The 14,107-nt window shown below is 43.7% G+C and overlaps 2 protein-coding genes across 3 annotated transcripts in view; one reads left to right on the top strand and one right to left on the bottom strand.

Annotated features, from left to right (window-relative positions):
- The first annotated feature begins 1,595 nt into the window (after positions 1-1,595).
- fbxo43 (F-box protein 43) lies at positions 1,596-6,691 on the top strand. 2 transcript variants are annotated; one of them, XM_082149257.1, is made up of 5 exons: positions 1,596-1,669; positions 3,130-4,482; positions 4,645-4,753; positions 5,576-5,731; positions 6,060-6,691. In XM_082149257.1, exons 2-5 carry the CDS (start codon positions 3,170-3,172, stop codon positions 6,306-6,308), a joined length of 1,827 nt encoding a protein of 608 aa, XP_082005383.1. In that variant the 5' UTR covers positions 1,596-1,669; positions 3,130-3,169; the 3' UTR covers positions 6,309-6,691. The 2 variants fall into 2 exon arrangements, with proteins under 2 accessions (XP_082005383.1, XP_082005384.1); XM_082149258.1 differs by lacking the exon at positions 1,596-1,669 and having other exon boundaries at positions 1,698-4,482.
- Positions 6,692-8,356: 1,665 nt separating this feature from the next.
- vps13b (vacuolar protein sorting 13 homolog B) overlaps positions 8,357-14,107 on the bottom strand; it is a 168,592-nt gene continuing 162,841 nt past the window's right edge. The window contains 2 exon segments of the mRNA XM_082149467.1: positions 8,357-8,880; positions 9,480-9,729. Of these exon segments, the coding sequence (XP_082005593.1) occupies positions 8,635-8,880; positions 9,480-9,729 (496 nt within the window). The 3' untranslated portion in view covers positions 8,357-8,634.

Genomic DNA, 14,107 nt, shown 5'->3' with positions numbered 1-14,107 from the left:
GTTTCCCTAGAGGCTTCCGTACTCCTCGTTACAGGCTGTTTCCCTAGAGGCTTCCGTACTCCTCGTTACTGGCTGTTTCCCTACAGGCTTCCGTACTCCTCGTTACTGGCTGTTTCCCTAGAGGCTTCCGTACTCCTCGTTACTAGCTGTTTCCCTAGAGGCTTCCGTACTCCTCGTTACTGGCTGTTTCCCTAGAGGCTTCCGTACTCCTCGTTACTAGCTGTTTCCCTAGAGGCTTCCATACTCCTCGTTACTGGCTGTTTCCCTAGAGGCTTCCGTACTCCTCGTTACTGGCTGTTTCGCTAACTCTAACTCTTCATTAATATGTCCTGCATAAATCCATATAGAAATCTATTTAATGTTAGTTCGGTTATGCAGCCATTATGGCTTATCCTGGCCGAAAACACCATAATAAACATTACAGATAACTTTCTAAGTATAAATAAATGTTCATACATAGTATATCAAAAAAAAAACTATTGATGTGCGACTGATATGCTGGTGTTTGGCGCCCTCTGTCGGCAGGGAGAGGAAGATGGCGTCACCACATCCAGATCCAGCTTGTATGGATCAGTTTGGAAACCTTTCAAGTGTTCTGGAAGAATGAATAAGGTGTTTTGGTCGTCATGGTGCATTTTGAGTGTGAAATTAACTGCTGTGAAGCTGAAATTTGGTTATGAGAAGTGAAGAGTTTTTTTTTTAAATGACCCAAATATTGAGAAATGTGTCCTAGCAATTGTACAAAACTGTAAATGCTCGAGCTCTATAACGCAGGATGGATTCTGATTGGCTGTTGTAAAAAATAAATAAAATAAAAAATCCTTCTGAAAGTGATTCCAGCAATATCATTCCTCTGAGCTGTTATTGTTATAGTTGTGCTGTGAACTTACTATTCTTTTATATTTAGAACTATATCTTTATCCTTTTCGTAGTTATTGTCCTCGGTGTGAACGGGCCTTCGCTACCGGTTCCCTCGAGATTCTCATATGGGTTCTTATATATGTTTTTTTTTTTCAATTTATGAGTTAATGTGGTAAGCATAAGTTGACAATACTTGGACATCACCAAACAATGGCCTCTCGCACCTTATTGCTTAAATATGATCAGAATACTTATTTATTTAGGTATTTAAAGCAAAACTGAGGCAAGAGAACTACTGTATTCATTCTGAAAACATATGGATGCAAATGCAGTTATTTTACTCCACATGTTCCAGCAAGACTGACCAGGGAAGACTGGCTATAAAGGGATTTGATGGTATTTTTTACGGGTTTTTATTTGCCCACATAGTATGCATAGTATTATAGTCTATCAACTTTTCTTTTGTAATATTTTTCTAATTATTTCTGGAAGTTTCTTTATTCAAAATGGCAGTGGTCGAAATGATCAAATTACAAAATTATTTCCTTAGGAAATAAAAGCGAGTACTTATGTTTATTTGTAACATTTTCGAAATCCATGATATATCATTAATAAATCTAACCCTTTTGTATAAAATATTTTATGTTCGATTGTTGAAATGATTCCGTCGCATAAAAGAGTCTCTTTAAATCCGCGTCCAATCAGTGAAATGCGTACGAAATTTGAAAGGTGGAGCCTCATTGACCCGCTGCTCCCCGTCTCTCTCTCTCTCTGAGCAGCAGCGGCATGACACTCTGACCCGACACGCGTAAGTAACGCAATGTTTTATAATGATTTAAGTTTGTCAATATGAAAAATGTTCCTCGTTAAATGTGTCACAGCCCTTTATGTCTCTCTCTCTCTGTGTGTGTGTGTGTGTGTGTGTGTCTGTGTCATAAACGCGCGCGTGATAAGCCACAGCTGACTGAAGGTGTGTGTCGTTTGTCTTTCTCTTATCTTGTTCCGGCTTCTTCCAGTCAGCGGCGGCGAGGCATAAAGCGCATGTTTCTTTACAAAAACTGTTTGAAACGAATCGTGGTTCTTATAATGCCTTGTGTGTGTGTGTGTGTGTGTGTGTGTGTGTGTGTGTGTGTGTGTGTGTGTGTGTGTTTGTGCTGTCGTGCACGCGCAGTTCAAGCGGCGCGAAGTTTGAATGTGCAGGAGGGAAACCGTTTAGCGCGTCACCATAGCAACCCTAACCGACTCCTGTTGCCAGAACCGAATGTAAAGCTAATTAACTAAACATCTCCTAAACACACACAGTCTGAACGGTGGAAGATTTCAACAGATTGAACGCTGAATTTCTCCAGACTTTTCTGATAATTCTGACTGAAACTTTCCGTACTGGTATCTTCAAAACACTGTTTATTATCCTTAACGTTACATTGTAATCATTACTAGCACACGTTTATTGTGTCTGAATACATGACATTAATTACCAACCTAACATGTCTTATTTTATAGCTGTAAATCATTGCCATATGGACATTACTTTTAACTAATTTCTGACTAATAACAGAATTGTTTATAAATATATAAAAGATTGTTTCTGCCATGTAATAGAAATATAAAAAGGTAACTGTGGCTTTATATCACAATTCTGACTCGTTGCGAAGCTCGTAACGCATGATGATGATGATGATGAAGCTCATTGGGCTTGAGCTTCCGTTTATCACAACTAATGTGTGCGTTGTTGAATGTTTATGTGAAATAAAGCCTAAATTTAATCTGTTCAAGATATAAAGCGATCGTATCTCTTCAGAAATGTTGGACTAAACCGCTCGATTCACATGGATTCGTTTTACGATCTCTTTATGAACTTTTTGAAGCGTCAAAGTGGTAAAATTAAAAATCTGTCTTGACAGCATAGCTGTCATTCAGATTTAATTTAAAATAACATCATTTGTGCTTTATTTTTGGGTGAACTAGGCCTAACCCTTTAAAGTCGGCATGTAACATGAAAGTGTCCATGGGGAACTGATTGGATGGTTGTGGTTTGCTATTGGTGGATCTCATGTGAGTGACAGGTTGCCCCGCCCTCGTCATCAGAGAAGAAAAGAGATGCTGCAAGATTTAGTTATTCTTCTGATTCAAGATTACCAGGAACGTGGATTTATCACAATAATCACTGATAAATCATTTAGAATTAATATCACCTGTAAATAAATAGTTGTAAAATGATGTATGACATGCACAGATTAACTTCTACTTTCCTGTGTTGTTTGACAGCACTGTTGGGTCCAGCGAGCGTTAGTTAAAGCTGAAGATAATGGAGGGCGTGCAGGTTCCCGGCAGCGGGCGATTGGACCAGGTCTTTACACCCAGGAGAGAGCGCCATCCCAACGGCACCAAGGCCACGGTTCTCCTGCACAGAAGAGACCAGGCCCGGTCCAGGGACTCGATCACAGAACCGGCCGCGCCGTTAGCCTGGTGCGAGACGCCGAAGCTGACCCGGAAGGACGCGTCGCTCCGTAGGCGCTTGCTCGTGTCCCGCTCCTCATCCGACGGGAGTAAGACTGGCTTCACCACACCAGATCACCTGACCCGCGAGACCTTCGACTCCCCGGACATCAGCCCAACTGGGCCTCTGTCTTACAGCACTTTAAAAGCAGACGACTTTGTGTTCTCGTGTCGGAAGCGGCGTCTTCTGTTCTCTCAGGCCGTCACGTCCACGCTGGAGTCGGGCAGGAGCGGCATAACCCTAACCCACACGAGCCTCACCGAACCGGACCCGGACGAGAGCATCATAGCCGGTCCTCCCAGCTCGCCTCACACACACGACCTGACGGAGGAGAACTTCCCACACACACACGACCTGACGGAGGAGAACTTCCCACACACACACGACCTGACGGAGGAGAACTTCCCACACACACACGACCTGACGGATGAGAACTTCCCACACACACACGACCTGACGAAGGAGAACTTCCCACACACACACGACCTGACGGAGGAGAACTTCCCACACGACCTGACGAAGGAGAACTTCCCACACACACACGACTTGACGGAGGAGAACTTCCGGTCCCCGGTGCGCGCAGGGAGGCAGGTTCTGGACACGCCCTCAGACACGCCCCTGGAGGACAGCGGCTTCAGCTCTCTGGGTCTGGATAAATCCCACGACTCCTCTGTGGACCATGACGGCTCGTTCCAGGAGCTGGTTCTGCCGGGCTCGAGCGGGCGGGAGAAGAGGCGCTCGCGGCTGGAGAGGCAGCGGAGACTGTCCACGCTCCGGGAGGGAGGTTCTCAGTCCGAGGACGGGCCCAGAGACCCGCGGGCCGACCCACACAAGGACGAGGTGTTCCTGGACGGGACACCGCTGAGCGCCGCTACGCTGCGGATGCAGGATCTGTCGCTGACGCCGGCGTTACAGGCCGTGCTCTCCATCAGCCGGCGCGGGTCGAGCCTGGAGGACCTGCTGCGGGACCGGCCCGTCAGAACCAGCCTGCCGCTCTCGGGGCTCATCGGCCGCAAAATGGGTCTGGATAAGGTGGACGTGATCTCAGAACTGAGGATGAGGAACCTGAGACACGTGCTAGCGGTGATCTTGAGTCTTCTGTCTGCAGCCGACATCTACAGGTCAGTGATGCGCAGATATTCCTCATCGTTCTGTTAGCAGAGCGGTTAGGCTAACCCTGTTAGCGGAGCGGTTAGCCTAACCTAACCCTGTTAGCGGAGCGGTTAGCCTAACCCTAACCTAACCCTGTTAGCGGAGCGCTTAATAACATGCGATCGCTGCAGGTTTGGGCAGGTGTGTGAGGACTGGAGCGACGTCATCACTGAAGACCGGAGAGCCACTCACAGGAGAAGATGCTACATCCGAGAGCTCAAGATCTCCCTAACACTGGAGGTGAAACTCTAGATAAAACAGGTCACATGACCTCATGTTGAATGCGAGTGGCGTCCAGTTATCATAAACGTGGTAATTTTGCATTTAGTCTGCGCATGTTTTCACACACACTGATCACTCCCAAATATCAGCTTATTGAATAAACCCGGTTTACATACAAACCCAGCAACACTAGTCAACCGTTTCTACAGGAGTTTATTATTGATTTAGTGACACCCAAAGCTAAGCATTGGTGCATTTTTATTTTTTTTATGAGAGATGTGATGTTATTAAATAATTATCATCTTCGGCTACAAGAGATCAGAACACACTTCTATCATTTCTCCAGTCTGAGAGTCGGAGTTTGCGATTATATTTCCTGCCTCCAAACACTCACTCACTCACTCACACTCTCACTCACACTCTCACTCTCTCATTTACACTCACTCTCTCTCATTTACACACTCTCTCACGCTCATTTACACTCTCACTTACACTCTCTCACTTACACTCTCTCTCTCTCTCTCTCTCTCTCTCTCACTCACACACAATCTCACTCTTTGTCACTCACTCGCACACAATCTCACTCACTCTCACTTTCTCTCACTTACACTCACACTCACACTCACTCTCTCTCTCACACACAATCTCACTCTTTCTCTCACTCTCACTCACACACACACACACACACACACACACACACAATCTCACTCTCTCACTTACACTCACACTCTCTCTCACTCATATAAATCCAGATAAATATAGGAGGTTGTTTTTCTGTCAGTCTCAGTACAGTGAAGGATGTAGTGTTGAGCTTTTCTCTGACTGTGTGTGTGTCTGTAGGGTGGGAAGCCGGCTCATGTTCCGGATGCGGACACCAGGGTGGCGCTGGTGTGCAGGTCGGCTCTGGGCAGCGTACAGGCTCAGGCCAGAACACCCCTCGCCCCCCCGCCCGTCACCCCGACTCACGCCAGCTCCAGACGCAGGCAGTTCCTGCAGGTGCGCAGCTCACCTGTGCTGATCATGCCAGATCTCTTCACCTGTGTGTCCCAGATAGGGATGGGTACCGAAACCCGGTATTAAACGGGAAAATTGAAAGACAGCTGTATCAATAAGCTCGGACGTTATCGGTACTGCTGTCGGTATTGGAGAAATTAGGAAAATACACCTATTTATTATTGCTATAAAAACATACATACCTTTCTTTTTTTTTTTTTTTAAAGCATTGGAGTCTGTTTTAACTGCATAACGTACTGGAAGAGTGTTTATTTCCTAACGCTGAGTTCCCTGTCGGCCGGCACTAACCGCTCTCTGTGTGGACCCTCAGGTGGCAGAAACCCTGTTCAGTGACGAGCACCTGAAGCCATGTCCCCGCTGTGAGCACCCGGCCCGCTGTCACTCGCTGCGCGCCGAGGGTGTGTGTAGCTGGAGCGACTGCCGCTTCCGCTTCTGCACCTCGTGCTCCAGCTCCTTCCACGGGGCCAGAGACTGCGCGCACCTGTCGGCCAAACGCCGGAGCCGGAGAGACGTGCTGCCGGGCAGCGCTCAGAGCAAACGCAACGTGAGGCGGCTCTGAGAGTGTGTGTGTGTGTGTGTGTGTGTGTGTGTGTGTGTGTGTGTGAGTGAGTCGGCCAAACGCCGGAGAGACGTGCTGCCGGGCAGCGCTCAGAGCAGATGCAACGTGAGGCGTGTGAGTGTGTGTGTTTTTTGCGTTCCTCTATGTGTGGGTTTGTTTTTAATTATGAACTTCTCATGAGTTTTGCACTTATGTACAGTATTCATTTTGGTCCTGTGAATCTACATGTATGTACATATTGCTCTTTACATACTTGTTTTTATACATTGTTTTAAATAAAGCCCTTTTTTACCTATGAATGCATCGTTTTACCCAAACGCTGTAATCGTGAGAAATGATCAGGCCACTTTAGAGAAGAGTGTGAGATCTCTCAGAAGTTATCTTTTATTTAGTTATTTATATATATACTGGTACAAAGTTAGCAAACACTATTTTTAATGTTTTTGAAAAAATCTCTTATCAGGCGTGTCTATCAGAAAAAAAGTAATTGTGTGTGAAAAAGAGACAAGTGTGTGTGTATATGTAAGTCAAGTCACCGGATCCGAATCCAGGCCCAGCGGACTGCGGTAAACCTCGGATAAACAGAGAGACTAATATTAGCGTAGACGCCATTCTTCTTATGATGTAACGAGTACATCAGGATTTATGGGAAGTGTTCCCGGTTCCGGCTGGCCTAATCTATGCAGCCTAATATTGAATTATAGAAGTCTATAATGTATTATGTGTATGCTAGGTCAAAGAGATGTGTTTTTAGTCTAGCTTTGAACTGACAGAGTGTGTTTGCTTCCCGGACAATGTTAGGAAGACTGTTCCAGAGTTTTGGTGCTAAATAGGAGAAGGATCTACCGCCAGCAGTCGATTTTGATATTCTAGGTATTATTAACTGGCCGGAATTTTGAGATCGCAATAGACCTGAAGGACTATAATGCGTTAAGAGCTCGCTCAAGCACTGCGGAGCTAAACCATTTAGTGCTTTGTAATTAATCAGCAATATTTTAAAATGTATACGATGTTTAATAGGGAGCCAATGCAGTGTTGACAGAACCGGGCTAATATGGTCATACTTCCTGGTTCTGGTAAGAACTCGAGCTGCTGTGTTTTGGACCAGCTGTAGTTTGTTTAAGTGTGCAGGGCAACCACCCAGTAGAGCATTACAATAATCTAGCCTTGATGTCATGAACGCATGAACTAATTGTTCCGCATTTGTCAATGAGAGCATATGGCGTAATTTAGATATATTTTTAAGATGAAAAAATGCAGTTTTACAGATACTAGACACGTGACTTTCAAATGAAAGATTGATATCAAAGAGCACACCCAGGTTCCTAACTGATGACGAAGACTTGACAGAGCAGCCATCAAGTGTTAGACAGTATTCTAGATTGTTACGTGTGGGAGTTTTTGGTCCAATAATTAGAATCTCTGTTTTTTCAGAATTGAGTAGTAGGAAATTACTAGTCATCCAGTTTTTTATATGCATTAAAATGCACTATGCATTTCCGTTAATTTTGTGAATTGGTAAGTTTCGCCGATGCATGAAGAAATATAGAGTGTGTGTGTGTGTGTGTGGGTAGCATGTACAGAGTGAACAGCAACGGTCCTAGTACTGAGCCTTGTGGTACGCCATACTGAACTTGTGATCGATAAGACATCTCTTCATTTACTGCGGTCACTAATGGTCAGATAAGTATGATTTAAACCATGCTAATGCAATTCCACTAATGCCAACATAATGTTCGAGTCTATGTAAAAGAATGTTGTGGTCAATAGTGTGAAATGCAGCACTAAGATCGAGTAACACTAATAGAGAGATACAACCACGATCGGATGATAAGAGCAGATCATGTGTGACTCTAATGAGAGCTGTCTCAGTACTATGGTACGGCCTAAATCCTGACTGAATGAAACCGACGAGTGAATGTTTGCCCTGCAGGCAGAAGCTCTTCACAAACGCAGGTCAGACACTCACGGGGTCAAACGAGGCTGAACACCGCAGACACCAAACACACTGATCACACAACTAAACACCTGACGTCAAGCTGATGATATATCTTCAAATATCCCATGTTTTATTACAAAAAGCAGATTCATTATGAAGCAACAGACTCATATCTTCATTAGACCAGAATACAGGAGCCAATAATACAATAAAAAACAGTAAATAATTTTCCTTGCATTGCTTATTAAAAAAAAAATGAAAGGCCTTCTTTTGGTTTAAAGCATCACATTCCCACAGAAAGGGTTGGGGTTAGGTTAGCACTGGCTGATGTAGTGACGACTCAGTAAAGTGAAGTGTGTAACTCAGATGAAGTCTGTGATGTGAGCGTCAGTGGAAGCCGATGCGCAGCGCTCTGTTCTTCACCATGGTGAACTTGCAGACGAACACACGTGCGCAGGCCGGGTCTGCGTGATACTGGTATGTTCTGGAGACGGTGGGCGGCGGGTCCGCGGGAGTGACGGGCGGCTGGTGACGCGACGACTGAGATGGAGACAGAAACTGAGAGGCTCCGGTGACGAACTCCACCAGCCGGCTGTACTGCAGCTCCGAGAGGCGCTCGCGAGACCCGTCGGCCTGAGACACACAGACATGAGCGGTAGTATGTGTTTGTTTGATTGATTACTTATATATATTAATGCTTTGACAACATTTCTATATTTCTATTCTATATAATTTTTTTTTTTTTTTTTAAGTACATGTACTGCGTTGGGTTAAAGGGTAATAGCACTTGCATATTGTTGTACTGCTTCTATTGTTCTCATTTGTAAGTCGCTTTGGATAAAAGCGTCTGCTAAATTAATACATTTAAAATGTAAATGTAATATAAAAAAAAAATATATAAAAAAAAAAATATATATATATATATTAATAAAAAATATAATAGTATCTTAAAATAACACTGTTCCATTTGCTAACATTAACAGCGGTTAATAAATGCTGACATTTTTTAGTTTATGTTAGTGGATGCATTAACTAACGTCAACAAATCAGACCTTAAAAGTTTTACCAAAAATCCTTCAGCAATTTTTCCTCTCATTTGGTGCTTATTTTTAGGTTAATTACTGTTGAGTTCCTGAAGAGCGCTATCTACAAATATAACAAATAATATAAACTATAGTATTGTGACACAAGCATGTGCAGAGACGTGTGTGTGTGTGTGAGTGTGTGTGTACCTCTGTGTCACTGGTCACACGGTGCTGCTGCAGTGTGAGTGTGATGCGTCCAGGCGTGTGTGTGTCGTGTTCACACTGGATCTCGGTGATGGGAAAGGCCTGCTGCTGCGCGTCCTCACACACACTGACCACGAACAAAACCTCTCCGCTCAGCAGCAGACAGCCGGCGTGTTCCTGACCCGACCCGCTCACCATACACACATCCAGAGCCATGTGCAGCTCGGGGCGGCCCAGGGACTGCAGCATCTTCCTGCACACACACACACACACACACACACACACGGCCTGAGTCACAGGGCATTCTGGGGGATCACCCTCAGAATCAGGGTTTCACAAAATGAAATCATACAAATGTCAAATAAAATGAATAATTTTACAACAATAACTATCAAAATAAAACATACTAAAAATGTCTTGTTCAATTATTGAAAAAAAATAAATTAAAAATTGCTTTAGTTTTTAAGTTCTTCAGGGTTTACACTTTTTATTACTGTTGATGCATCCAGTCGTTCATAATTAGAGGATAAGGTTTTTCATTATTTTTACTATTTTGTTTTACTTACAAACAGCAGTTTTTTTACCCAATAAGATATTTTAAAGCTTGACATAAGATCTCCAAAAATAAACTGTCTGCACACTTAAATCCTTGAAGCAAATTTAATCACCAAGCTTTCGGTCAAACGACCATCCTCAGGGCCCTGAGGATGGTCGTTTGACTGAAAGCTTGGTGATTAAATTTGCTTCAAGGATTTAAGTGTGCAGACAGTTTATTTTTGGAGATCTTCAGTCTTGTTTGTCTGGCACCTTGGTGATCGTGAGTGCGGTGTAACTCCTTCAAAGCTTGACATAAGAGAAATGTATATTCTTTACAGAAACTTCCAATAAATATTTGAATAATTTCCATGACTTTTCATGTCTTGACTCTGGATATATCCAGGTTCCCTTTCGATAGGGAACTCACACTACGTCGATGACGCTTTGAGGAACGCCTCCGCGTGAACAGGCGTCTGAAACGCTTATCCAATCACAGCAATCGATATTGACCGGCGACAGCCTATGACGTCACTACTAGTGTTAGCCGGAAGTATGAAAGGGGCGCCTAGAGAACATGTCATCCACTTATCGTCTGAAGGGACTGTTTTGTTTGAACACTTCAACCTGAAACTTCAAAAGGTAATCATGTCTTGTGAAAAACGCTTCAGGAAGTGTGTGGATAGATATTTGACACCTGATGACACACACAACTTGTGCGTTTGTTTTGGCTCAGAGCACGCACGGGCCGTTCTTGAGGGTTCTGCTTGTGCCAACTGTGAGATTTTCCCTTGAGAAGAGGGACAGGCATCTGTGCCAGGCGGTCCGGGTTAGGGTTAGGGTTAGGGTTAGGGTTAGGGTTAGGTTAGGCTCGGTGAGGCAGAGCAGAGGCTAGAGTCGTGGGGTTTCAGAGGGAGCTCGCCGAGGAGTTCGAGAGAGTAGTTTATCTCTCACGCCCCTCTGAGGCTCACGAGTTTGAGCTGCCGGATGAGGATGTGTGGTCTCTAGCATCCTCTGGTCTGGCAGCGAGTGCTCTGCTGGCAGCCCGAGAGAGAGGAGATGCTGATGAGAGTGAAGAGGATTTACATCACGAACCCTCACAGCCACCCTGCCCCGCGTATGATGAGTTGTGAGTGTTATGGATCGTGCTCAGCGAGGCTTTGCTGCCGTAGGAGCGCGTGAGGGAAGAGAGCGCTCATGGCAGACTTGACGAACAGTTTCTTTCCGGCCATTACGCTCCAGCTCCTGTGAGCCTTCCATTCCTGCCCAATCTACACAACGAGATCGAAAAGGCACGGAAGAACCCGTGTTCAGTGCGCATTCATCGCCGTCAGCGTAGTCGAGGGGATGCACCAACACGGGTATGTGTCGATGCCCCAGTTGACGAGAGGTGCGCAATCTATCTTGTGGCTGGAGAGGCATCGACACTGAGTGCTCTGGCCCTGCAGCTCTTCGGTGCACCAAACAAACAGCCGCCGCGAACGGACTCTCGATGGCGGCCAGGGATAGGCATCTGTGGTTGAACTGGGATTAAAGAAACAATGAGCTCATTGACAGTGGCGGAGCCAGAGGGGGGTCCGGGGTGGCACTGGACACCCCTAACATGCGATTGGCCACCCCGGGTGCCACCCCAAAATTGTATTTGCTACTGGCAGTTGCTGATGCTGATTTAAAAAAAAAAAAAATTACGTTCGCCGGCAGCGCGGCGCGCGCGCAGTTTTTAAACGGACGAGCAGAGGACGAGAGATGGTTGCAAGATACCGAACTTCACCGAAAAAGAAAACATCATATTTGAAGTAAGTTTTTAAGGTTTAGCATCAGGGTGGTTTGCTCTGAATAGCCTACATTAGGCCTAATACACGCATATACAGTACATTGCCGTGTGTACGTTACAGTATACAAATGTTCTAGCTAATGTGAGGATAGGAGATCAAAACGCAGGCAAAGAAGAGCAGAAACAAGTGATAGGCTATATCATAATGCGATCACTATAGGACTATGAAGCTTTATGGGTGTAGGGTTTTGATGGACTCGATCTACTGTGTTTTGATCATCATTATGAATCGGATCTAGATGTAGTCTTTGATAAAAATGCGATTTTCTCAGCTTTTTGCTCATGTTGCTTTTTATGAAACTTGCCAACATTCAAGTGTTGATAAAAAAAGACGCACGAAGCTAGAATAAAACTTTTTTTGTTTTTTTTTTGTTTAAAAGCACAGGGTCTGTTCTTTCTTTTGATATGTTCAGATGATTAGAATATGAATATGATTGGAATCATATTTTTAATTTGTCATATTTTTGAACAGGGTCAATTAAACATGAAAAGAAAGGGAGAGATATCAGAGTTCTTTTTAAATAAGCACAAACATAGTCCAGTCATTTTATGAAAGAGGTTGAACAAACTGCATCAGAAGCAAACTCAAATAATTTTGTATCCTCATTATGTTCTGAGTAAGGGAAAAAAAGTCCCGAAGAATCCCATTAGGGGAAAGTTTCGAAAACTGTTTCTGGGGATTCACTTTTTATTTTACCTACCTTTTGTCTTCTGCATTCTCCTTACCATTGTCTCCTGTTCTTCCCTCAGACTCGTCCCCCAGAAACAGTCCCACGGACCCAGACCCCATCTCTTAATAATTAATAAAGGCTGGTTTCTAAAGTACTGCTTCCTGCCTCTATGTATTAATGCTCATGGGTAGCCTAAATGTGTTCCATTCAGACCTTAACATTTAGTCTTTTACTGTTATATGTCAACAAGATTCAACAAGACATGTTCACCTGGCTATACCCAATGTTTAGATCTGTTGTGGTATTTATGCTAATTAGCACATACATAATTAGATTATGCATCGTTTGTCCATGTTAACAAACAATTAAAAAAAACTTGGAATACATTTTTTGTTTTTCTTGATGTAAGTAATCAACTCAGTAATTTTCATGGTGATATCTAAAGGTTAAAATGTTTACCCCATTCACTGGAGAAAGAATGAATGAATAGGCGTATGAATAGGCTATATTTGGGTCTTTTTCAAAACTTTCCCCTAATGGGATTCTTCTGGACTTTTTTTTCCCTTACTCAGGACATATTGAGGATATAAAATCAGTTGAGTTTGCTTCTGTTGCAATCTGTTCAAGATTGACCCCCATTTTGTCTTAAAATGACTGGATTAACAGGCAGATCAGGTGCAAACAGACCCCAGCCCTTACATCACCACTGGCTAGTCAGAGTCAGTGTGGTCAGACTTCAGGACCAGCAACAGGTCAGAGCATCTACCAGACACAGGCAGTCAATCACATACCCAATTCAGGAATTTAAGTTGAGATGATTTTGCCAGATTAAAAGGATAGTTCACCCAAAAATGAACACAAAAAAAGAATTGTAAATTAAATGATTATAATTAGAAAGAATTATTATAAATTATTATAAAGAAAGAATTATGTTGTATTAAATCTTCCTAGGATAAGATTTTATATTGATGGGCAATAATTTTTTTTAATTTTTCAAGGACATGTCTGCTTGATGCCTGCTATATCTAATAAATAAAAAAAAAACAGACACATGCGGTATCTTATCTCCTTGGTGCTTCAGCTTTGTTTTCTGCAAATATTTTGGATGTTCAACACTTATAGACACAAACAGAGTGACCCAATTCCTTCCACAAGCTTTTCCACTGTGTGTGTGTGTGTGTATTGTGTACCCCCGAAAGTAGCAGTGGCCACTCCCTGGCCACCCCATGTATAAAACTCTAGTTCCGCCACTGCTCATTGAGTAACGAATGCTTGTTTGTTAACAAATGATTAGACTATAATTAATTGATTAATGATTATTTAAATCTTGCACAACACTGCGGTCCAAATCTGCGCTTCCTCACCCCAAGCACTCCTTACCCTAACCCTGAGGCTGGACCTATGATGAGTGATTCCTTCAATATGGGACCCTTCTGTAGGTCTGGGGTCGGGTTCGGTAGTAAGTGCGCTCTTTCAAGCTCTTTATGGTGATAGGCCTACATTTGTGAATGTCGTTCAGGCCATCGCTCTACGGGCAGCAGGTTGAGCTCTGTAGGTCTTCTCCCTTCACGAGAGTTTTAGTAAGGTTGAAC

Source organism: Leuciscus leuciscus (genome assembly GCF_965113295.1).
Source record: "Leuciscus leuciscus genome assembly, chromosome: 20".
NCBI lineage: Eukaryota > Metazoa > Chordata > Actinopteri > Cypriniformes > Leuciscidae > Leuciscus > Leuciscus leuciscus.
The sequence above is the reverse complement of the archived record's forward strand: the minus strand, read 5'-3'. Positions and strand labels throughout refer to the sequence as shown.

Bases quoted from the DNA above. Each gene is read 5' to 3' on its own strand.
- fbxo43 (XM_082149257.1), top strand. From the start codon at position 3,170: ATGGAGGGCGTGCAGGTTCCCGGCAGCGGGCGATTGGACCAGGTCTTT. The intron at 4,754-5,575 runs GTGAAACTCTAG...GTGTGTCTGTAG, and splicing joins AGATCTCCCTAACACTGGAG to GGTGGGAAGCCGGCTCATGT. The intron at 5,732-6,059 runs GTGCGCAGCTCA...GTGGACCCTCAG, and splicing joins GACGCAGGCAGTTCCTGCAG to GTGGCAGAAACCCTGTTCAG.